Source organism: Opisthocomus hoazin, chromosome 8 (assembly GCF_030867145.1).
Source record: "Opisthocomus hoazin isolate bOpiHoa1 chromosome 8, bOpiHoa1.hap1, whole genome shotgun sequence".
In the NCBI taxonomy this organism is placed as follows: domain Eukaryota; kingdom Metazoa; phylum Chordata; class Aves; order Opisthocomiformes; family Opisthocomidae; genus Opisthocomus; species Opisthocomus hoazin.
In genome coordinates this window covers 17,837,478-17,862,650 of record NC_134421.1, presented here as the reverse complement: position 1 = coordinate 17,862,650, position 25,173 = coordinate 17,837,478, and the positions used below count along the sequence as shown (strand labels likewise).

Genomic DNA, 25,173 nt, shown 5'->3' with positions numbered 1-25,173 from the left:
ATACATAGATCTACGAGAGAGTAGGAGACAAATACTAGATTTTTATTGCTATTAAAATGGTGAAATTGAGCAGTGGTATTGGTGTGACTGGGAGATGTGGATGCTATACCTTTTTTTTTTCCTCTTTCTTTTTCTCCCCTTTTAGGAGGGCTTTCGAGCTGCCGCTCTGCTGCTGAACAGCATGCAGTCCTTTCGGGAGCAAAGTAGTTACCACGGAAACCAACAGAGCTACCCGCAGGAAGTGCACGGTTCATCCCGACTGGAAGAGTTCAGCCCCCGCCAGCAGGCCCAGATGTTCCAGAGCTTTGGAGGAGGTGCTGGCAGTGGACGCCGTGGAGCAACAGGAGCCTCTACAGCAATGCCTGGTGAGAGCTCTGGCCATCAGAGCTACCAAGGTTTCAGAAAAGAAGCAGGAGAGTTTTACTATATGGCTGCCAACAAAGATCCAGTGGCATCAGGAGGGCAGCAGCCACCTCAGCGCAGGCCTTCTGGACCAGTACAGAGCTATGGGCCCCCTCAAGGGAGTAGCTTCGGGAGTCAGTATGGGAGTGAGGGACACGTGGGCCAGTTTCAAACACAGCACTCGACCCTTGGGGGTGTATCCCACTATCAACAGGATTATACTGGCCCTTTTTCTCCAGGGAGTGCCCAGTATCAGCAGCAGACTTCTAGCCAGCAGCAGCAGGTGCAGCAGCTGAGACAGCAGATCTATCAGTCTCATCAGCCTTTACCCCAGGCTTCCAGCCAGTCTGCTTCTAGCACCTCACACTTGCAGCCAATGCAGCGTCCATCCACCCTGCCTTCCTCTGCTTCTGGGTACCAGTTACGAGTGGGTCAGTTCAGCCAACACTATCAGCCACCTTCGTCCTCCTCCTCCTCCTCTTTCCCCTCCCCACAGCGTTTTGGCCAGTCGGGACAGAATTATGATGGAAGTTACAGCGTGAATTCCGGGTCGCAGTATGAAAGCCATGCTGTGGGTTCCAATGCACAGGCATACGGGACCCAGTCAAACTACAGCTTTCAGACTCAAACGATGAAAAGTTTTGAGCAGTCTAAGCTGCCCCAAAGCGGGCAGCAGGGGCAACAGCAACAGCACCCACCTCAGCATGTAATGCAGTATTCAAATACTGCCACCAAGCTCTCTCTTCAAAGTCAAGTGGGACAGTACAGCCAGACTGAAGTTCCTGTAAGGTCACCGATGCAGTTCCACCAGAACTTCAGTCCAATCTCTAATCCGTCTCCTGCTGCATCTGTGGTTCAGTCTCCAAGCTGCAGCTCTACCCCTTCTCCACTCATGCCAGGTGGAGAAAATCTCCAGTGTGGGCAAGGCAACATGTCCATGGGCTCTAGAAACCGAATCCTGCAGATGATGCCCCAACTTAGTCCTACACCATCTATGATGCCAAGCCCCAATGCTCATGCAGGGGGGTTCAAGGGGTTTGGGCTGGAAGGACTGCAGGAAAAGAGGCTTACAGATCCAGGGCTGAGCAGCCTGAGTGCTCTAAGCTCTCAAGTGGCCAATCTGCCCAACACAGTCCAGCACATGTTGCTCTCGGATGCCTTGGCACCTCAGAAAAAAAGTTCCAAAAGGTCATCCTCTTCAAAGAAGGCCGACAGCTGCACCAACTCAGAAGGCTCCTCCCAGGCAGAGGAGCAACTCAAGTCTCCCCTGGCAGAGTCCCTTGATGGTGGCTGTTCCAGTAGTTCAGAGGATCATGGGGAAAGGGTGAGACAGCTTAGTGGCCAGAGCACCAGCTCAGACACCACTTACAAAGGAGGTAACTTGGAGAGATCCAACTCCTCACCAGCGCAAGGCACTCAGAATGAGCCATCAAAGCTCAGCAGCAGCCCTGCAGCTAGGGAAGATGTGGCTTCCCCTGATGGGAAGGAAGCTGTGGTGGCTGTGGAAAATGCTCCAAAAGTGAATGAAAAGGCAGTTGGGGTGATTGTCTCGCGGGAAGCCATGACAGGAAGAGTAGAAAAGTCAGGTGGGCAAGATAAACCTGCACAAGATGATGCTTCCACAGCCACTCAAGCACCAGCTAGTGCTAGTGGAGCAAAAGAAGCTGGGCATGCAGGGACGCAGCCAGAAAATCAAGGAGGAAGTAAAGGGAGCAAAAGTGGAGATAACACTAACCATAATGGAGAGGGGAACAGCCAGCCTGGTCATGCAGTTGTTGGGCCAAATTTTCCTGCAAGAACAGAACCTTCCAAATCTCCTGGCAGTTTAAGATACAGTTACAAGGATAATATAGCAGCTGGTATACAGAGAAATATTGGTGGCTTTCCACAGTATCCTTCTGGTCAAGAAAAAGGAGATTTTCCAGGACACAGTGAGCGCAAAGGCCGGAATGAGAAGTTTCCTAGCCTCCTACAGGAGGTCTTACAGGGGTATCACCATCATCCAGACAGAAGGTATTCTAGGAACGCCCAGGAGCATTCTGGGATGGCTGGGAGTTTGGAGGGAGCCATGAGGCCAAATATCTTAATTAGTCAAGCTAATGAATTGACCAATAGAAGCCTCCTAAATAAAAGCATGGGGTCTCTCCTGGAAGGACCTCACTGGGGTCCCTGGGATAGGAAGTCTAGCAGTGCAGCTTCTGACATGAAGCAGATAAATCTAGCTGATTACCCTATTGCTAGAAAGTTTGATGTGGAGTCTCAGTCTTCTGCCCATGAAGGGGGAGCGCTGTCAGAGCGGAGATCAGTGATCTGTGACATATCTCCATTAAGGCAACTTGTCAGAGATCCTGGCCCTCACCCAATGGGGCACATGGGTCCTGAGGCCAGAAGTGGAAGGAGTGAACGTCTTGCCCCTGGCTTGAGCCAGTCAGTAATACTCCCTGGTGGTTTAGTATCCATGGAAACAAAGATGAAAGGTCACAGTGGACAAATAAAAGAAGAAGATTTTGAACAGTCAAAGAGCTCAGCTAGTCTCAATAATAAAAAAATAGGAGACCATTGTCATCCTGCTGGCATCAAGCATGAATCTTTCCGAGGCAACGCTAGCCCCGGAGCTGCAGTCTCTGATGCAGCTCCAGATTACATTCCCCAGCAGGACAGCAGATCGACACAAATGAGACGAGCACCTGGCAGAACTGGAAGCAGCAGGGGTAAATCACCTTCTCAATTTCAGGATCTTGCTGATAAGCTGAAAATGTCACCAGGCAGAAGCAGAGGCCCAGGGGCAGATCTGCATCACATGAACCCGCACATGACACTATCTGAAAGAGTCAACAGGGGTTCCTTGCATTCTGCTTACCCTCAGAATTCGGAAGGCCCATCTTTGGCTTCAGCATATCACACAAATGCTAGGCCTCATGCTTTTGGTGACCCTAACCAGAGTTTAAATTCCCAGTATCATTACAAGAGACAGATATACCAGCAACAGCAAGAAGAATACAAAGATTGGGCAAGCAGCACTGCTCAGGGTGTGATTGCTGCAGCTCAGCACAGGCAGGAAGGAGCAAGGAAGAGCCCAAGACAACAGCAGTTTCTGGAAAGAGTAAGGAGTCCCTTAAAAAATGACAAGGATGGAATGATGTACCTTCAAGGTAGCTCTTACCATGATACTGGAAGTCAGGAGACTGGGCGCTGTATTATGGGGAGTGATGGTACGCAGAGCAAATGCACCGAACTGAAACATGGCAACCAGAAATTGCAGCATCACGAGTCTGGTTGGGACCTCTCTCGGCAAATTTCTCCTGCCAAAAGCAGTGGCCCTCTCGGAGCAGCCAACCAAAAAAGATTTTGCGCTCAAGAAGGTGATGGGCATCGACGAGAGGAATCTACAGATTTGCCCAAGCCTAGTAATGCCATGCTCAGGCTCCCTGGCCAGGAAGACCAGTCTCCTCAAAATCCATTAATTATGAGGAGGAGAGTCCGTTCTTTCATCTCGCCTATCCCTACCAAAAGACAGCCACAGGATATGAAGAACAGTGGCAGTGAAGATAAAGGACGACTGATGACTTCAGCGAAAGAAGGAGCTGACAAAATCTACAACTCCTATGCCCATTCATCTCAAAGCCAAGATGTTGGCAAGTCAGTTGCAAAGGGAGATTCCTTCAAGGATCTGCCAAGTCCCGATAGTAGAAATTGCCCTGCTGTTTCCCTCACAAGCCCGGCTAAGACCAAAATATTGCCCCCAAGAAAGGGGCGAGGATTAAAACTGGAAGCTATTGTTCAAAAAATTACATCTCCCAATATTAGGAGAAGTGTTTCTACCAACAGTGCTGAAACTGGTGCAGATACTGTCACTCTTGATGACATCCTGTCCCTGAAGAGTGGGCCTGAAGGAGGAAACGTCGCTGGACATGGACCAGAAGCTGAGAAGAGAAAAGGAGAGACGTCAGATCAAGTGGGGCCAGCAAGCCAGGATACAACTGGTGAAATAACTCTTCCAAGATCTGCAGAAGAGTGGCAAGGCAGTGAGGGTGATAAAACCAAGAAAGAGGTCCCTGAAACTGCCGGTGTTGGTAAAGAAGGAGGATCCAGTGCAGCACCGCCACCTTCTCAGAAGTCAGGTGGTCAGGGAAGGTCTGATGGGTCTGTAAGTGGAGCTGGAACTCTGACCTTTTCCGACTCAAAAACAATTTCCCCTTCCAGTGTGTTTACTTCTGAACCAAATCCGAAGTCTGAGGAAAAAGATGGTGATGTGACAAACATTTCACCCAAGCCAGATGGTTTCCCACCAAAAGGATATTTTCCCTCTGGAAAGAAGAAGGGGAGACCAATTGGGAGCGTGAACAAGCAGAAGAAACAGCAGCAGCAACAACAGCAGCAGCAACAGCAGCAACTGCCACCACCCCCACCACCCCCACCAGTACCTTCGCAGTCTTCAGAAGGGGTGGGTGGTGGTGAGCCAAAACCGAAGAGGCAAAGGAGGGAAAGGCGAAAACCTGCAGCACAGCCACGGAAGCGGAAGCCTAGACGGGCTGCTCCGATTGTGGAGCCTCAAGAACCAGAGATCAAGCTTAAATATGCTACGCAGTCTGTAGATAAAACTGACTCCAAGAATAAGTCCTTTTTCCCTTATATTCACGTGGTAAACAAGTGTGAATTAGGCGCTGTGTGCACAATCATTAATGCGGAGGAAGAGGAGCAGAACAAATTGGTGAGGGGTCGGAAAGGACAGAGGTCTTCAACACCCCCTCCTAGCAATGCGGAGAGCAAAGTGCTGCCCACCTCAACTTTCATGCTGCAGGGCCCTGTAGTAACAGAGTCTTCTGTCTTGGGGCATCTGGTTTGCTGCCTGTGTGGCAAATGGGCCAGCTATCGTAACATGGGTGACCTCTTTGGTCCTTTCTACCCCCAGGATTACGCAGCCACCTTGCCCAAGAACCCGCCTCCAAAGAGGGCCACAGAAATGCAGAGCAAGGTCAAGGTACGGCACAAAAGTGCTTCTAATGGTTCCAAGACAGATACAGAAGAGGAGGAGGAACAGCAACAACAGAAGGAACAAAGAAGCCTAGCTGCTCATCCCCGCTTTAAGAGGCGGCACCGCTCTGAGGACTGTAGTGGAGCGTCTCGGTCACTTTCAAGGGGAGCTTCTTGTAAAAAAGCAACCACTGACGGTGGCAGTGGTGGTGAAAAGACTCCTTTGGACTCAAAACCCTCTATACCCACTTCAGAAGGTGGCACTGAGCTGGAGTTACAAATTCCTGAACTACCTCTTGACAGCAATGAATTTTGGGTCCATGAGGGTTGTATTCTCTGGGCCAATGGGATCTACCTGGTCTGTGGCAGACTCTATGGGCTGCAGGAAGCTGTGGAGATTGCAAGAGAGATGGTGAGTACCTAACCTTGCTATACAAAATTACTTGTTTTCATTTGCAATGTGTATACAGTTAGGAATACCATTTTTCCTTGTTCTTCTCTCATGTCTTAAGCGATCATTTTGCATCTTAAATCTCTAGTGATGTCCCTTTGATGGCCTTGTTTAGATCTCTGCCACACCTGATCAAACAGATTTTTCCAGCATCAAAAAGCTGGATGCTCACTACCTGCTGAAAGTTCTGAATGTCTGTCCTGGGTTCAGCCAGGACAGGGTTAATTTTCACCAGAATCCAGGAAGGGGCACAGCCGGGTGGGCTGACCCAACCCCAATCTGGCCAAACAGAGCTGGGTATTCCATACCATGTGCCTTCATGCTGGGTTCCGGTGGGGGGGGGGGGGGGGGGGGGTGGGGTGCGGCGTGGTGGGAACTCACTCGCGTGGAGGGAACTCACTCGTGGCTCGGGAGTGTGCGGCGCCGGTCCTGTCCAGGAGAACGCCTCTGTGGGGTCGTGCGGTTTGTTCTGTGTATTCCCCTTATCTGTACCGTTGTTGTTACTGTTCCCTCTGTTGTTCTGTTAAACTGCCCTTATCCTGACCCACTGCTTTCTGCCTCTTTCTTTCCATTCTACTCCGCACCCCGGCAGGGGGAGGGGCGGCCGCGTGGCGCTTTTGTTGCCAGCAGCAGCCAAAACCAGAACATTTAATTTGGTGCCCAAGCGTGGGGCGGGGATAACAGCAGGGCTGAGCAGCGGGTGTTAAAACAGCTTTCTTAGATTTTGTTATAATTTGTTGTACATATTTACTATGTTAGTTAAACAGTCGCCGGTAAAAATGTTTCTGTTTTTGATCACATGGTTGTGGTTTTTGAATCCATACTTCCTGTACTTGTTCCCTGTGGTGATGTTCATTACCTCGGGGAAAAGGATCAGGATTATGATTTTACTGTACTGTACGATGTCGACTTATAATGTGATAACATCACTGTGCATGAGATTAGGCTTGTATTTGCATGCGGCACTGTGGTCATTTCCATTCCTCGGATCCTATGTCTTGGAATTTGTTAATAATCGAACCCAGCCTGTGGGGAAAACCGGAGGGGATACCTTCCCCCACTCTTTCGTCCCCCCTCTCTCCTTCGGGCTGGTCCTAATGGCTTTTGAGAATTTCAAGTACCCGTGGGATGCTCAGGCCAGCACTCTCCTTTTGTTCTGCCTCCTGAATGGATTTCAGCTTTTGTTTAGGGTTAAACAAGTAGTTAAGAACATCGTGCAGAGACCTGCCCCGGGGCTGGATAGCTGTGAGTGGCTGGGTGTGTGGGACAGCATGGGCAGGTGTCTAGAGCAGTGGGCACCCCCGGTGTGTTTTAAACTCACCCCTGAACAAATACAGAATCCGGACAAACTAGTAAAATATCTGCAAAAAGTGTGCTGCCACCCTGGGAACTCCAGAGAGACACAAATCACCGCAATGTGCTGGGGTCTGGCCCACGCCTACCAAGCCCTGTTCAACCTGATTCAGTGCCCTAAAGGGGAAAGGGGGGGAAGTGAAGCGGCAGGCGCTGCGACTGGCGCTGCCCCCCCAGCTGGCCCTGCAGCCCCTCCAGCCCAGCAGGCAGTCACAGCCCCCCCGACCGGCACCACCGCTGCCACTGGCGTTGTCCCGGCTCCCCCGGCGGGCATGGCAGTTGCTGCAGCTCCAGCCCCAGCTCCAGCAGCAGGCATCGCAGCTGAGCCCAATGACCAACCTGTGCCGGTAGCAGTCGCCCCCGTAAAACTAAAGAAAGACGCCAAGAGAGCAGATCGCTCCGGGAGGCATGATGATGAGCCAGGGTCATCGCGGGAGATAGAGACAGAGATCATCACCCAGTCCCTGTCTCTGAGCAAGCTGCGAGACATGCGGAAAGATTTCAGCTGCCACCCAGGCGAGCACATTGTCACCTGGCTGCTGCGGTGCTGGGATAACAGAGCCAACAGCTTGGAATTAGAGGGCAAGGAAGCCAAGCAGCTGGGATCCCTGGCCAGGGATGGGGGCGTTGACAAGGCCATTGGGAAGAAGGAACAAGTCCTCAGCCTCTGGAGGAGACTTCTGTCAGGCGTGAGGGAGAGGTACCCCTTCAGTGACGATTTTGTATATTATCCTGGCAAGTGGACCAATATGGAAAGGGGTATTCAGTACTTGGGGGAAATTAGCTGTGCGGGAGCTGGTTTATAACGAACCAGACGATGAGCAGTTACCCACAGACCTGGATGAAGTCCAGTGCACACCATCTATGTGGAGGAAGTTTGTGCGGAGCGCACCATCCTCATACACCAACTCACTGGCAGTTGTAAACTGGAAAGGTAAGGAGGCACCAACAGTGGATGAGGTGGCTGTCCGACTCCGGCAATATGAGGAAAGTCTCTCTTCCTCCCTTGTCTCAGCTGTGGAGAAACTGGCCCGGGAGGTGCAGCAAGTCAAAGAGAATATATCCTGCTCCCCGACCTGTACGGGCCAGCATCTCAGCTATTAGGGGCAGGTGTTCCTCTGCTCGGGAGAGAGAACACAGAGGCTGCACACCACAGGGCACCCTGTGGTTTTACCTGCATGACCTCCGAGAGGACATGAGGAAGTGGGATGGAAAACCCACCTCAAGTCTAGAGGCACGAGTGCGTGAGTTGCGAGGTAAGACAATCACCAAGGGGTGATTAGGTGTTAAGAAAAATGCCGCTCCAGTTTCCAGCAGCCAGCTCTCCAGGCCAGGTAGGCAGTTTGATCTTGATTCCGATCCTCTGGAGGGGACCTCCAAGTCATTTTTACAGCAGGTGAGCAGCAAAGTCTCTGACCAGGATTAGAGGGGCCCTGCCTCCAGCCAGGTGGAGGAAAGGGACAACCGGGTTTATTGGACAGTGTGGATTCGGTGACCTGGCACATCAGATCCACAAGAGTATAAAGCTCTAGTGGACACTGGTGCACAGTGTACTTTAATGCCATCAGATTTCCAAGGGTCAGAGTCCATTTGCATTTCGGGAGTGACAGGGGGGTCCCAAAAGCTGAATGTATTGGAGGCTGAAGCGAGCCTCACTGGGCAGGAGTGGCAGAAGCACCCCATTGTAACTGGCCCTGAGGCTCCGTGCATCCTTGGTATAGACTGCCTTAGGAGAGGGTATTTCAAGAACCCAAAAGGGTATCGGTGGGCTTTTGGCATAGCTGCTGTGGAGACGGAAGAAATTAAACAGCTGTCCATTTTGCCTGGTCTCTCGGAGGATCCTTCTGTTGTGGGGTTGCTGAGGGTTGAAGAACAACAGGTGCCAATCGCGGCCACAACGGTGCACCGGCGACAGTATTGTACCAACCGAGACTCCCTTCTCCCCATTCATCAGCTGATCCGCCAGCTGGAGAGTCAAGGAGTGATCAGCAAAACTCGCTCACCCTTTAATAGTCCCATAGGGCCAGTGAGAAAATCTGCTGGAGAGTGGAGACTGACAATAGACTACTGTGGCCTGAATGAAGTCACACCACCGCTGAGTGCTGCCGTGCCAGACATGCTAGAACTTCAATATCAGCTGGAGTCAAAGGCAGCCAAGTGGTACGCTACAGTTGACATCGCTAATGCATTCTTCTCCATCCCTTTGGCAGCAGAGTGCAGGCCACAGTTTGCTTTCACCTGGAAGGGGCATCCAGTACACCTGGAATTGACTGCCCCAGGGGTGAAAACAGAGTCCCACCATTTGCCATGGACTAATCCAGACTGCATTGGAAAAGGGTGAAGCTCCAGAACATCTGCAGTACATCGATGACATCATTGTATGGGGTGACACCGCGGAGGAAGTTTTTGAGAAAGGGGAGAAAATAGTTCAGATCCTCCTGAAAGCCGGTTTCGCCGTTAAGCGAAGTAAAGTCAAGGGACCTGCGCAAGAGATCCAGTTTTTGGGAATAAAATGGCAGGATGGGTGCCGTCAAATCCCAGTGGATGTCATCAACAGAATAGCAGCTAGGTCTCCACCAACCAGCAAAAAAGAAGCACAGGCCTTCCTGGGTGTTGTGGGTTTTTGGAGGATGCACATCCCAAATTACAGCCAGATTGTAAGTCCTCTGTACCACGTGACCCGAAAGAAGAATGGTTTTGAATGGGGCCCTGAGCAACGACAGGCATTTGAACAGATTAAACGGGAGATAGTTCATGCCGTAGCCCTTGGTCCAGTCCGGTCAGGGCAAGATGTTAAAAACATGCTCTACACCGCAGCTGGGGAGAATGGCCCAACCTGGAGTCTCTGGCAGAAAGCACCAGGGGAGACTTGAGGTCGACCCCTGGGGTTTTGGAGCCGGGGATACAAAGGATCCGAGGCCCGCTATACTCCCACTGAAAAAGAGATTCTGGCAGCATATGAAGGCATTCGAGCTGCTTCAGAAGTGGTCGGCACTGAAGCACAGCTCCTCCTAGCACCACGATTGCCGGTCCTGGGCTGGATGTTCAAAGAGAGGGTCCCCTCTACGCATCATGCCACCGATGCTACGTGGAGTAAGTGGGTCGCGCTGATCACCCAGCGCACCCGAATGGGAAACCCCAGTCGCCCAAGAATTCTGGAGGTAATCATGGACTGGCCAGAAGGCAAAGATGTTGGAGCATCGCCAGAGGAGGAGGTGACACGTGCTGAAGAGGCCCCACTGTATAACCAGCTGCCAGAAGATAAGAAACAGTATGCCCTGTTCACGGATGGGTCCTGTTGCATTGTGGGGAAGCAGCGGAGGTGGAAGGCTGCTATATGGAGCCCTACACGACGAGTCGCGGAAACTGCTGAGGGAGAACGTGAGGCAAGCCAGTTTGCAGAGGTGAAAGCCATCCAGCTGGCTTTAGACATTACCAGTTGAGAGAAGTGGCCAGTGCTCTGTCTTTACACTGACTCTTGGATGGTGGCCAATGCCTTGTGGGGGTGACTGCAGCAATGGAAGAAGAACAACTGGCAGCGCAGAGGCAAACCTATCTGGGCTGCCCCATTGTGGCAAGATATTGCTGCCCGGTTAGAGCAGTTGGTTGTAAAAGTCCGTCACGTGGACGCCCATGTCCCTAAGAGTCGGGCCACTGAAGAACATCAAAACAACCACCAGGTGGATCAGGCTGCCAAGATTGAAGTGGCTCAGGTAGATCTGGACTGGCAACATAAGGGTGAACTGTTTATAGCTTGTTGGGTCCATGACACCTCGGGCCACCAAGGAAGAGACACGACATACAGATGGGCTCGTGACTGAGGGGTGGACTTGACCATGGACACTATTGCACAGGTTATCCATGAATGTGAGACATGCGCTGCAATCAAGCAAGCCCAAGCGGGTAAAGCCTCAGTGGTATGGAGAACGATGGCTAAAATATAAATATGGGTAGGCTTGGCAGATTGACTACATCACACTGCCACAAACCCGCCAAGGCAAGCGCTATGTGCTCACAATGGTGGAGGCCACCACCCTGTGCCCTATGCCACTGCCCGGAATACCATCCTGGGCCTTGAAAAACAAGTCCTGTGGCGACATGGCACTCCCAAAAGAACCGAGTCGGACAACGGGACTCACTTTCGCAACAGCCTCATAGACACCTGGGCCAAAGAACACGGTATTGAGTGGGTGTATCACATCCCCTACCATGCACCAGCCTCTGGAAAGATCGAGTGGTACAATGGGCTGCTAAAAACCACTTTGAGAGCAATGGGGGGTGGAACTTTCAAAAACTGGGATACCCATTTAGCAAAGGCCACCTGGTTGGTTAACACCAGAGGGTCCACCAACCGGGCTTGGTCCTGCCCAGTCAAAACCTCAGCGCCCCATAAAAGGGGATAAAGTCCCTGTAGTGCACATGTGGAACATGTTAGGGAAGACAGTTTGGGTTAGTCCTGCCTCGGGCAAAGGCAAGCCTGTCCGCAGGATTGCTTTTACTCAAGGACCTGGGTGTACCTGGTGGGTAATGCGGAAGGATGGGGAAGTCCAATGTGTGGGATTTGATTTTGGGTGAGAATAGTCCATAAATAAATGAATTGTATAAAGTTAATTGTTAAATAACCCTGTCACTGTCTGTTATCACTGTTATAATTGTTACGTGTTTTATCAGTAGTATCATAGTAAGAATGCAGATTAAAGAAGGATGGACTTTTTGATGAAACCTAGCAGAGCACAGCGATGATGGGACTGGACCTGATTTTCAACAACTGGCACCCAGCAACTTCATCGAGATCGACGTCTCCAACCTGCAGACTGTGGGCACGGGCTGCACCAGATACATCAGCCGTGAGCTCCAGATGCAGCAAGTGACCGCCCATCACCACATATCACCTCTCCTGCCACGGAAGACCATTACGACAGATGGAGCCCGAAGTCATGGATTAAATGAACTCAATGGACACTTTAGAGTGATGACCCATAGACTAAGGGAATGGTATCTGGAGACAGGAGAAGTGGTGGTGATCAACTGGACAATGGGGGACCTGGGCACAACGTAGATGGTATGGAATAAGGGGTGGATAATGTCCTGGGTTTGGCCAGGACAGGGTTAATTTTCACCAGAAACCCGGAAGGGGCACAGCCGGGTGGGCTGACCCAACCCCAACCTGGCCAAACAGAGCCGGGTATTCCATATCATGTGCCGTCATGCTGGGTTCCGGTGGGGAGGGCGGCTTGGGGGGAACTCACTCACGGCTCGGGAGTGCGGGCGCCGGTCCGGTCCGGGAGAGCAGCTCTCTGGGTCGTGCGGTTCGTGTTGTGTTTTCTCCTTACCTGTATCGTTGTTGTTGCTGTTCCCTTTGTTTGCTGTTCTGTTAAACTGCCCTTATCCTGACCCATGGCTTTCTGCCTGTTTCTTTCCATTCTCCTCCGCACCCCGGCAGGGGGAGGGGCGGCTGCATGGCACTTTTGTTGCCGGCAGCAGCCAAAACCACAACAATGTCCAAAGGCTTTCTCTTGATGACAGTGATCTTTTTTTCCTCCTCCTTATTCTCTCCTATTAATTACTGAATATTCTCTAGGGCTCTTCTTGGAGTCATACAGTGAAAGGACAAGTGGCAGCAGACACAGATTGCAACAGAGAAAATTCCAATTCAATATTAGGCAAAAAATTTCACAGTGAGGGTGGCCAAACATTGGATTGAGAGTGGGGGAACAACAGAGAAGCTGTGGAATATCTGTTTTTGGAGATGCACAAATGTGACTGGAAAAGAGCTCTGAAGCTGGATCTAGCTTCAAAGTTGGCCCTGTGTTCAGCAGCCATCCCTTCCAACCTAAGCTTTGCTGTGACTGTAATACATATTACACAACTGTAGGAGAATTTGCAGTCCTTGCAAAATAAGGTGGATAGAATAGAATTGTACAGACATCTGTAAGCTTTAAGTGAAACATGGGTGGGTTTAGTATTGATTAATTCAGTATGAATTATACCACAAATCATACTGGTAATTGACTTTGGAGAAAGTGCAAGTATACAACAAGTGAGAAGAAATGTAAAATTAAAGCAGAGACAAAGGGAGAACTTCATTCACCGCCACCTGGTTGTGGATAGAGACACTTGCTATTCTTAATTTTGAGACATAAGCTGACACTTTAAAACCACAGTGAAGTGGTTTTCTTTGCCATCGTCAGTATGCTGCATCCTTTTATTTATGGTTGCCTTTTCCATTGTGCTTTCTGTCCTGGGCCAGACCATGGAAGAGGCACTAAACTACAACCTCCTGGTGCCGTCAGATTCTTCCTTTTCTAAACAGTGCTGGGATCCAGTTTTTAATCTTTTTGCTCTGTATTGTTACATACAGTGTGCTTGTTTCTTCCCCATGAGCTGGTCTCTTCAGATTTGATTCCTGGCTTGTTCTGCACTTTCACTCACTGTTCTTCGACAGTAATTACATGCTTCTTTGCCCTAACTTGATTTGGCCTGCATTCTTGTTTCTAGCCTCTTGTTAAACAAAGTCAGTTAATTTCGTTTGGTTTTCATCTAGCCATGCCTGCATGCTTGTTCTGATGTAACTGCTCAATTTTTTATCTCTGATAATTGCGAGGTTTTTTTCGGGATCTCCACCACCATTTGGATTCTACTTGCAATTTGGCCGTACTTTCATATGTCTTGTAGTTCACCAGTGTTTTGAATCTGGATCGCTCCAGCCTGGTTTTCCCTTTTTCCTGCTTTTAGGATGTGTCTTTCATTTATCGTTCTTGTTTTCCCAATAGCAAATACATTCTCTGTAAGTTCTTGAACCACTGGAGTTGTCCTCCCATGGTCCTTTTTATGCTCCTGTACCTGCAAAGGGGGTATGCCTGGCAGAAACGTGCTACGCTGACAGGCTCTAATCAAACTTGTAAAATTGTAGCCCATTATGCACAACATTTTTATATGGGCTTTGCATGTTGTTTGGCATGTAGTTCTTTCTCTATGTGGGATCTTGATGACTTTCTGACTGAATATGCTTTGGCCTACCCTTTACCCATTTCCTCCAACTCTTACGATCTTGTCCTTGTTACAGATAGAATGTTATTCTTCCTTCTATTCTTAACCCTTTCATCTGTCCTTATGGCACCATACAAGAACATCTCCTTATCTCCATTGAACCTTGTGTCCTTTACCCCTTTCCTTTAATCACTTGCTCAACTCCTAGCTTTTCCCTGATAGTGACTGTAGACATGAGTGTTTCCCCCCCCCCCTTTTTTTTTTAAAGAAAAAAAAGTGTACAAAATGCCTGTGGCCTCTCTTGCCTTTGCAGCTACCTCTTAATTTCCTTTCCCTTTTCTCAGAATTCTCTGAGTGCATTGTTTGAGGCTTGTGTCCTCCACTGTGGCTTCGATTGTGCTCTACTACAATTGTAATGAGTGTTTACGTTGATCTCTTCCTAGCTAAGGTTCAGATCCAGTACTTCATTTTCCTTTCCCTGTCAGCTACATTTGTCACTGTCAGCTGTGCTGCTCTTGAAGTGTTGTTCCACTGTTGCTTCCTGTCTGTGTCCTCTTTTGATTACCTCCTTTCTTTCCACTGTTTTTTGCAGAGGCTGTTGTTCATTACTCCCAGCTTATTGTGTGGGGTTCACAGAAGTTCTGCTTGCACTTTGCTTCCCTTTATCCTGGAATACTATGCCTTTGGGTAGCTTTTGGTAACCCGGTCACTTTTTTCCAGAGTCTTATAGAGCTTCCTTTTTGCTCTAGGTTCATGTTGTTCTGCTACAAACTTAAGAATTGTTCTTGAATTCATGGTGAGTTCTTACTCCAGAACGTGGCTTTTAATCTGCATCATCCTTAATCCATCATCTGCCATCTTGCTCTGGTTTTGTTGTCGCTCAGATTCACAATCTCTTAATTTGATTTTAAAATTATTTCTTCCTAATCCTTCCTATTTAAGGCTGTCAGAAATGCTGCTTACTTTCTTTGTATAAGAAGTAATATGTAGCCTTTCAGTGCTCTTTGCTGTTCTGTCTGGGTCTGTTTTCAGTCTGGTTTATAAGACTCTGAACTTTCCGAGGCAGGGACCATTTGCTTGTGTGTATTTTGTTTTGTTAGGTCTTATACACACACAGTAACAAGTGTCCTGGCTGAATGCTGGGCTCTTCTGCGTTATGTCCATATGAGTAATCTGTCTTTTTCTTGCACCTCTGTCACAAATAATGGAATATTTTTTTTTTCCTAGTGTTAGTTTTTCTTTATCCTTTTGTAGCCAATTGTATTCTTCTCTGGAAGCAGTATATCCTCCCCCCCTCAGTTAGGAGAGGGTTACGTGTCAGACGAAGATGGCAGTTGGAGTATTCGGAGGTTTACCTGCCAGAAGCCATCCCCAGGCAGTGGAAAGGCTCTGTTGAACTAGACTCTTTTGCCCTGCTGCCTGAGGACAGCCTTCTGGCTCAGACAGCTGATTTCCTATGCTTGTTGCATATGCTCTTTCTTTATCTGTTCCTTGCTTTGCAAGTGCATTTGCTTTTCGTTCCCTCTGACATGCAGTTCATCAGCGTTGGTGTCCTGGAAAAGCAGATGTGCAAACCAGGTAGCTGCTTGCTAGTGGGGGAGAGTAGACAGATGCTTGCACAAGCATACAAGAATTTAGGTCTTAAATTTGGTCTAGGGTAGGGAAAGACATTAGTTTGTGGCATATGAAGGGTCATGAGCCTGCAAGTGAGTAATTCGTGTATGTAATGCATTCTATGCAAATGAAATACTGCCATAATTCAAAATTTATGTAAACTCTTTCCAATACCCACAAAGGGCAAATGCACACCAAGTTTAAACTAAATCCATAACATTGAGTTGAAATATTTTCTTTAGCGATCTGGCTGTATTGTTGTTGCTTATGCAGCATCCTAGAACAGAAATAAGAAACTTCTAGTCGAAGGCCATAAACCATCAAACCACGATGTATAGGTAGTGGCATAAGTAACCTGCCCTGCATTTCTTCTCATGCAACCTCACCTGTTTTTTTTCCTCACATGGAAGCTTAGTATAGATTTTTTTTTTTTTTCCAGACACATCTGCTTCTTGTTTGCCTTCCAGAATCAGGAAGAAATTTGAAGCATTTTTCTTGCTATTTTTTTTCTTCATATAAATAAATGTCTGTGTATTACTGCAGTTTTTTTGAGAACAGCCCCATTGTCAATCTCAAGGAAGGCTTAGAATGTATGTGAGGTTGTTCAAAGATCGGCTTGTACAAGATGCTCTAGAAGAATTTGAGATGGTGTTATCTTCAAGTTTATCAAACTGTGAAATGACTCTCCTGAGCTTTGAGCTTTCCTTTAAAGTCTGATTTCACCCTAGACTAAAAATGGTGTGAACGTATTATCTTCTAAGCAGCAATCTAGCTCATGTCCAAAGTGCTAGAGTCTGCCTTTCTTGAAGGCAAAAAGATGTTCCTCTCACTCTGGCTGCTCTAGAGGGCTGTAGAATGTGAATAGCCGATAGATGAATTGGGCTATGGTAGGTGCAGAATGGCTTAATCCTTCTCCTTATTTTGAGGTTCAAAGTAGACCGTAGCAGATGGACATACCTGCCAAGTGGTCTGTCTTTCTCTCTTAAACTGCTTGTTAAACCATAGTAAGGGTGCTAACTGGCCTTCTTTCAGCTGGACATTTTTGCTTCCAAGGTTAATGAAATCTCGAACGGAAAAAATGCCAGCTCCCCAGTGCTGGATGATCCAGTTGCCTATAGAATGTTTTCTTTCAATATTGAAGGTGGTCATGTTTTGGACTAGGTAAAGCAGATTATAAGTGATTTGGCATAAGGTCTTTGCCTTATGATACTAGGAATCTTACAGCAGGTATTTCTGCAGTAGGCTTGAAAATATATCCCGATTTTTCCTCTGGAAATTTTCTGGTGTCTCTTCTTAGTCACATCAACCATTTCTTTGCATTTATAGATTTGGAAAACTAACAGTTGCGTGCGGTTTGCTATAAATACCTTGAAGGAAACAGTTTCCTTCCCTGTTTATCTTCTTGTTTTCCTATTCATGAGAAATTAATTTTCATGCAAGATGAAATCTTGGTTACCTTTGAAACTGGAAAAATTATGAGGTCACTTTGGTAGTTGTCAGCAGATGTAATGTTCAAAAGAATTGATGGTCTTTATTCTAAGTATTTAAGAAGCTGCAAGTGAAGAGAAGAACAATGCAGAGAACTTTCTTTGTGTTAGGTTGAGTTGCAGAATCCGAGCAGATCTACTATTGTTTTCTAAAAAGCTGTTCACTAAGAAGTGGTATGCTGTTTTCTTGGAAATTTTTTTGTAAAACACTCTTTTCCCAAGGCAGAGGCTCTGGCTTAGTACTGGTGTTACTTCTGGGTGTTTGTTTCTTTGTTTTGGTGTGTGTCCCCCCCCATCAGACTTGACCTTGCTGAAGGTAAATCTAGCTCTTGTTGCTGCTGACAGTGTTCTGTGAAAGGAAAACTTGTTTATCCCCCTTTTTAAAGAACTTTAAAAGGTCTGAAGAATTTAATGCTTTTCTCATCAATCTCTGCTTCGTTCCTAGCTTGAGAAATCTTTTAATCCTTGTACGTGGAATGAAGTCCTTGGAACCTGTTTCCGTTGTTGCTGCTTATTGAAAGAATCATCGTGGGTTTCAGTCAGGAGAACTTCAGAGTAACAAGTGGTGAAGGGTAAAATCTGCCCATCAGTGGAAGGAGATTCTGGGCTTTCTGTCATCACTCTAGAACTTTTTCTGTCCAACTCTCTGTAGATTGTTTCAAAGCCTGCTGCTTACCTGAAGAGGAGAAATCTACCTCCTTTAGCACTGTGAACAAGCCTGTTCAGAAGGTCACGCTGACCTTGGAGAAAGTTCTTAAACACAGAAGTTTAGAACCTAAATGCATGTCTCTTTCTTTGCAAATTGATACTTAGATATTTGAATTTTTCATTATTGTTGGGCAGTGGCAGCCTTCCAGCTCATTTTGAGTGTGCCTTTGTTAGTTTGTAGGGCTGGAAGTAGATTTACATATGCTATACAGATTTCATGGAGAACAGCTTCTGGTTTTGTGCAGAGAAGTTATCTTTGACTGCTTAAGACTCTTGCTAGTTGATCTCCCGGAGTATATTATCTGTGGAAACTTGTACCGTAGAGGAAAGAAGGTTTTGCCTATCTATGATGCTTCGCCAAAATGGCGGGCACACCGGCTTTTAAACTGCCGCTGTCACACTTGACTCTGCCCCCGCTGAGTCAGGAGGATGGGGCCATGCTCTTTTCAGTAGTGCCCAGCGACAGGACAAGGGGCAATGGGCACAAACTGAAGCACAGGAAGTTCCGTCTGAACATGAGGAAGAATTTCTTCCCTCTGAGGGTGACGGAGCACTGGAACAGGCTGCCCAGGGAGGTTGTGGAGTCTCCTTCTCTGGAGATATTCAAGACCCGCCTGGACAAGGTCCTGTGAAGCCTGCTGTAGGTGACCCTGCTTCAGCAGGGGGTTTGGACTAGATGACCCACAGAGGTCTCTTCCAACCCCTACCATTCTGTGATTCTGTGATGCTTGGCTTACTCAGTTGCTTTCATAGCACCGTTTTCTTTTGTTTACTTCTACCACTCTGGACCCTAGCTGTAAATTGGGTAAAGAAAGGTGCCTAGAGGCATCACTAGGAATTAAGCTATTTATATTCTCAGGTTTGGGAAATGAAAGACTAACAAAAATGCTCCTACATGCTCTGAGTAATTGCTTTTAAAAGGTTCCTAACTGTGTGGCTAATCAAATGCCTGAGCTAGGGAGTCAGTATGAACTGAGAAAATTGTGGAAGGTTAGCTACCTCTGGCAAAAGAAAGCAAAACACTTTCCAGCCCCAGAAAAACCTGAGTAGTGTAGCACCGTGAGTCTGAAGGTGTCGGTTTATTCTGAATGTCTCATTTGGCACAGGTGTGCTTTGTTACCCCTAAGCCAGGCCAGGAGTGAGTCGCTGTCAAGAGGGGTGATCCTACTTTATCCTCCTTGCAAGCTGCTTACTCCAACTGTTTCCCTTGTGCTAGATCTACCAACTGTGCGTTTGCACAGTGGGTTGATTTTTAGCTAGCTAATCCATCAGAAGACTAACTTGGAGCAGGGGGATCTTTGTGCCAGCTGTCTGAATCCACTTACTCTCTGAACCGTGTTTGCTCCATCTGACAGGAAGGACCCTTTTCACTGGTAATTATAACTGTTAGATCAAGTTATCCATAACACAAAACTGTGCCCAGGTGACACCACCATTTAAAAGTGTTTTAGGCCCACAGTGCTAGTATTTCTAAGTGTTGGGAGATGAACACTGACCTTTTATTCATTATCCTTCTTCTTAGACAAGAAAAATATGTAGAACCTGACATACTTTTTCTCATGCGCACGCACACCCCTCCCCAAAAAGCCCCTCATCTGAAGTTCTGCATCAGGTCAGGGTTCAGCTGAAATAATAATCTGCTACTTCAAAGACTGCATGCCTGACAAACACAGGAAGGAAAACCTGTGTTTTTTTACACCCAGATCTGTAATAGTAGGGAGAAATTTCCTGAGTAGGAAGAATTGACACTAGAGCTTATTAATTTTTTGCTGTGGGGAAAGGAAAACCAGAAACAACTTCAAAAATTGCCTGTTAGCAGTGGTTGAAAAAAGGGTGTATTGAGAACATTGTCTGCTTATTTTCATATTTGTCAACAGCTTTTTTGTGCTGTAAGCCCTGAAGTGAGGAGTGCCGCAGAATCTTGAGGCACCTTCTACAATTACTCTTAAAGTGGTTGAGTTCTAGGTTTTCACTGGTGAACTGTGTCCAAACGCTTGTTTGCCTGAGCTGAAAATGGAGTCTGTCTTTCTTGAAGATACTGAACATTTGTTTTCATTCCTCAGGAAATGGCAGCATCTTTAATATTCTTCTGCAGTGTTACAAAAATAAGGAAGCATGAAATTTTGGGTGGAGAAGAAATTCTGAAAGACAGGCTGAATAATGAACTTCAGATGCAGTTTTCTCAGAAAGGCATTGCCATCTGCTGCGCTACTGAAACTCTCTGTGCTGTCATGACTCCTGGTCTGTAAGAGTGTGCTGCCACAGAGATGAGAACCTGGTAGGAGCCCCTGTTGTATCTCAGTTCATTGCCTTCCTTTGGTAGTGACCTAGAAGTGTGAATGACTAGTGCTACGGCACTTTGTAGCTCACAGCAGCTCTGTACATTGATATCACAAGCCTCACATGCCAAAGAGATGACAGACAGAATCCAAATCTACATTTCTGATGCATATATTTCAATACCTTCAGTGATTAGAAGCCATAAACTACAATTGTGAGATGAAGCTGCTTTTCCTTGGCTTTATTGTGAGGAGAAATCGGATAAAACTGGTGCAGTGTATTGGTGATCATAGATTGTAGATGGCAGGAAGTACAGTTTAGTTGACGTCGCAAACATAAAGATAATATTGGGAAAAGAGGAGAGACTTCTCCAGTATTGACCTTTTGTATGAGGGCAGAGAGACGATGACTGGTAGGCAGGGAAGTAATTTCTGTGCATCTTGATCAGCAGACTCCTTTGCCCTTAGTTTATGCCAAAGTATGGGCATTATGTCTGTGCTTGCGTGTGGTTTTGTGTTTTACTGTTTGTCTAGCATGTGGACCGAGGAAGGCGGAAAATAGATCTACTGACAATAGAGCATCGGGAAAGAATAGGATGTTTAATCACTTGCATTAGTTGTAGCCAGGAGCACTGGAAACTTGTATGTGAAAACGAGCTTACTCATTCCACAGTTGTGGTCTTTCTATAAAGCATCAGGGATCCTCAAAATCGTATGTACAATTTTTGTGTAAAAATCCATTTAAGTAACTTTAGTTTCTAAGAAGCTCTTCCCGATGTGAATGGGGCCTTCTCTGTGCAAGAGATTTCTAAACAAAGCCTTAGAGCTTTTTGTGTGGCTATCCACAAGCTCACACAATCCTTTCTGTAAGATTTAAGTTGCCTGTTACCGTGGAGATGCCAAACTCTTGCTAAATTCTCAACAGCGAGTGAATACAGTCCATTTATGTGTCATTTTAGCTTGAATCTTTTTAAGCTGTGCTGGTGAAAAGGTTGTTAAGATTCCCAAAAATTGGGGAGGAGGATTGTTGTGCTGTTGGTGTTTTGCTCTGTTAACTTAAAGTTACTTCAGTTTAACTTAGACTAGTGCCAGATGGTAGTCACTTGAGCTGTACCCCCTTAACTTCATTAGAAGAATGCTCCTAACAAACAAGTGATGAAGGACATTCAAGAACCTCAGAAGTTTATTCTGCTCCATGCCCCTGTATTTAAAATGGCCTTTACTTGATTACAACTAGGCAAAAATGCAAACCTTTTATTTTCCCAGATTTTGAAAAAATTATTACTGCTTAATCTTTCTTTGCTTGTTCAATTTGAGAGATGAATTTCTGGAGGTAAGTATTCATGGTTTTCTGTTATATAACATTGTATCATTTATTAGAATCACATTGTATCTTTATAAATAAAAAAAAAAATCACAAACTCTCCATTTTATTTTTAAAATAAACGTTACCCTGAATCCTTTGACTACTGAATAAGTAAAAATAATGCTTCGACTATACTAATGTTCTACCATTTGTAATAAAGGAAAGCTCTTCAAATGCTGCAATGCGAACCAAGTTCATAAAAAGCTGTATAAGCATAGTGCTTTGTACAGTAGCCAGACTAGGGCAGGAATGGTGCAAGCAAAACTGACACTCTTGCTGATGGTGGTGTGAGATTTTTTTTTTTTTTAAATACAAGATGGAAAGCAGGTTTTAAACTTTTTTCAAAAGTAAATTTTCATCAATCTGTCCATTATAAACCTAGTTATATAACCCCAATATCTTTGTTTAATTAGAGAAATATGTTCTGAAAGAGCGTAGATTAATTTCACTAGATTTAGAAAGATGAGTAAAAATAAAACTGAAGTATGATGACTATTCACGTAATTTTAGAAAGCACAGCAAAATTAAAACACAGTTTTTTTCCTTGAAGAATGTTACTCTGCAGATACAAGAATTGGAGAAAAGAGGTTCTGTCTGTGCTGCACACTTTGCCTGAGGTTATGGAAGAAGCTAGGGAACAGAGTTTGAGTTCCCTGAATCTTAAAACCATCATTTTCAGCTAATCTAAACTATGATACTCTTACACTGTTGTGCTCTGAGTAGTTTTTCTTTCTTTCTTGGCAGAGGAAATATTTTTCAAACAATTTCACACACTTAGCTGGACTGTGTGAAGTATAGCATAGTCTTCATGGATAGAGCACTTTGGAAAAAAGTTATTAATGAACCTTCATTGTTATGGATTGGATCTCAGCCAGCTGCTTAGTGATTAAAGTGTAATTGCATGATGATTAGTTTTCATTAGGAAGCAATTAGCATTTAGCAGCAGTCTTGTATAGCTAAAGCTATGGGTGAGCAGAAGTGGCTTGAGCCATGTTGAGAAGGTAGGTAGCTGGAGATATGAGCACAGAGTTGTCTGGGGAATATGGGGATGGGAATTCTGGTGTTGCCCCCAGTGGTTTGTTCCTGCTGCAGCCTTGGGCCGGGAGGGGAGGTGGGAGTGGGAGATGGAGTAAATGGCCAAAAGAGCACAGCCTGGACATAGGGCACAGAGACTGGCTGTGGATTCGCTCTCATGTAGGGAGTTATCAAAAATAATCATCTTCCTCAGAGGGCACTTTGAAGTGCTAAATTGATTTCATAGTAATGCTGGCTTTCATAATCTTACCCCCCTCCTTGCCACAACTAAAACTTTTTTTCCAGAATGCCCTCCTGAACTTGATGAAATTCCCGTTTTTACTGTGGTAGCAGTACTTGATTGCTTTGTTCTGCAGGGGGATAAATTAGGGAAAAGATGAGTGCAGGGCAAGGGCTGGGAGAAGTGGAATAAGCTGAGGATAGAGGGAGGTAGGAATATAGCAAAAGGTCAAGGCTCCTTTGCTGTTAAAGGTAGGAAAGAGTGAAGAGTGTCCCTTGTAAACCACTTCTGCTCCACGGAGGAGTGTGTTGTGAAGATGAAATGTGGTAATTTCATCTAGGCTAAGTTAGGGTGGATGGAAGCCATTCTTCTCCCCCACACCTCCCCTTCTGCCAGCACTACTGCTCTGTGACTGAACCAAGTTAGGTAGCTGATCTGGCCAGCAAGTCCTCCCCTGCTCCTGCTGCCCTCCTCGCTTTTATCCAGCTTGTTTTTTGGCTGGACCAGCTTTCTTGACCCTCAGTGTCAGTACTGATACAGGGGAAATGCCCCAGGCAGGGACTGGGGGGGATGTGGCCAGGTTGCACAAGTGCAAACTGATGTCTTAAAATGGTTTGGAAGTGAGTGGACGGGTCAAGACCATGACTTCAGATAGAAAGTTTTTCCAGATGGATATTACTAATTACACGAACTAGTAAATTGAATAAAAGGTGGATTTAAAAATTTGTCTGAGGTGGTTCTCAAACGTATATAGCTTTGCAGCATTTATTACTGATGTCAAGTGCAGCTGTCTAGTTGTCTGGGCATATGAAAAGGTAGAGATTTTTCTTTATTATTATTCCTCCATGATCTAGAAGCACTAGGGACTGGATGCTCCCCCCTCTACTCTTTCCTGATTTGCCAGCTGAAGTAACCTAAAACAGGCACTTGAGTTAAAAGCACTAAAATTGCTGCAGTTTCTTCTGAGAAAATCTAGCAGTGCTCAGAGTGTGACTTTAATCATGTAGGTCTACTTAAGTTGTCTTCAGACTTACGGAACTGTTGGCAAGAGTAGACATATAACAATGTAGGACTTGGCAGAAAATACCAACCCTACTGAAGACACAAAGACCGTGGTGAGTGGCAAAGCCTACCCAGGGTCCTGCGTGCTGCAGCTGTGCTGTTGGTCAGTACCTGAGCTACCAGTGGCAAAAATAGGTTGCGTATGTCTTCCTGAGGTCTGGTTGTATGAACAATTATAGTATAGATAGGCTTAAGACTTACCTCAACCAGCTAGACATTGTCTGTGCCCTAAGCTTTGCTTCTGTTTGGGAAAATAATAAAGGTTGATGTTAAAAACTGGTTGTACAGTCTTCACTTAGTAATGATTATTTTCCCGTTTCTAACTCCTTGTATCTTTTCTTTTGATTTGTGCTTAGGTCCCTTAGTTCCAACTCAGCTGTACGTTTGTCTTTTTCTCATGGCTTATCGTTTCACAAAATGTAGTTTTGTTGGTACTTTGCGCTGTACAGCTGTTAATTGCAGCTTTTCTTGCCCCTCTGACTCCTTGATTCTTATGAGAACTTGCTAAGTTCCAGAAAGTTACTGCTGATTAAAGGGGTCTGTCCAGCTTCATGAAAGACTTACTACTAAGGGAGGGGAAAGAGGAGGGTGTCCTGGCATGAATCTCTGAAATGGAGACTTTTCTCTAAAGGACACCACTGCTCAATGTGAAACTTCAAAGGCAAAAAAGAAAAGGGGGGAGGGGGTGGGAGGGAAAGGCAGCTTCATGTACTTGAGTTCAGGTTTGAGAGCTGTGAACTTTTCAGACTCTATGCCTGCACTGTCAATAATTCCCTACCTGGCCTTTGACAAGTCAGTTAATTATTCTGTAAAGTAGGCTCTAAACCCACTTATTTTGTGACCATTAAGGCAAATTTGTAGGGTACTTTGAAAATTGAAAGTACAGTATGTGTTTAAATTGTCGGATGTTCTTAATTAAATTGGAAGATTAGGTTGCATGTTTTAATTGCATACATGTAATGGGAAGAAGCTAAATTTGAAGTTTGTTCGTTTATCATTTAGAGTCAGGTCCACAGAAGATAATAAAAACGTTCTGTTATGTGTTCATCTGATGTTAGCTTTCTGTTTTCTTGTAGAAAGTTAAATGCTGAAGATCCTAACTTGAAAGTACTGGTACCATATGTATATTCATTATTATATTTAATTAATTGTTTTCTGGGGGAATAACTCTTAGAGTTAAATATAATGACTCAAATTTCAGGGTTGACACAATGCATAACTAATGCATTCCA

General features: G+C 46.1%; 1 protein-coding gene across 7 annotated transcripts in view; it reads left to right on the top strand.

Annotated features, from left to right (window-relative positions):
• The window catches only part of TCF20 (transcription factor 20), a 138,658-nt gene that overhangs the window by 86,109 nt on the left and 27,376 nt on the right, over window positions 1–25,173 (top strand). For all 7 annotated transcript variants that reach the window (XM_075428363.1, XM_075428368.1, XM_075428367.1 and 4 more), the window contains one exon: window positions 146–5,788. In XM_075428363.1, the coding sequence (XP_075284478.1) occupies window positions 182–5,788 (5,607 nt within the window). In that variant the 5' untranslated portion in view covers window positions 146–181. The remainder of the gene's footprint in view (window positions 1–145; window positions 5,789–25,173) is intronic.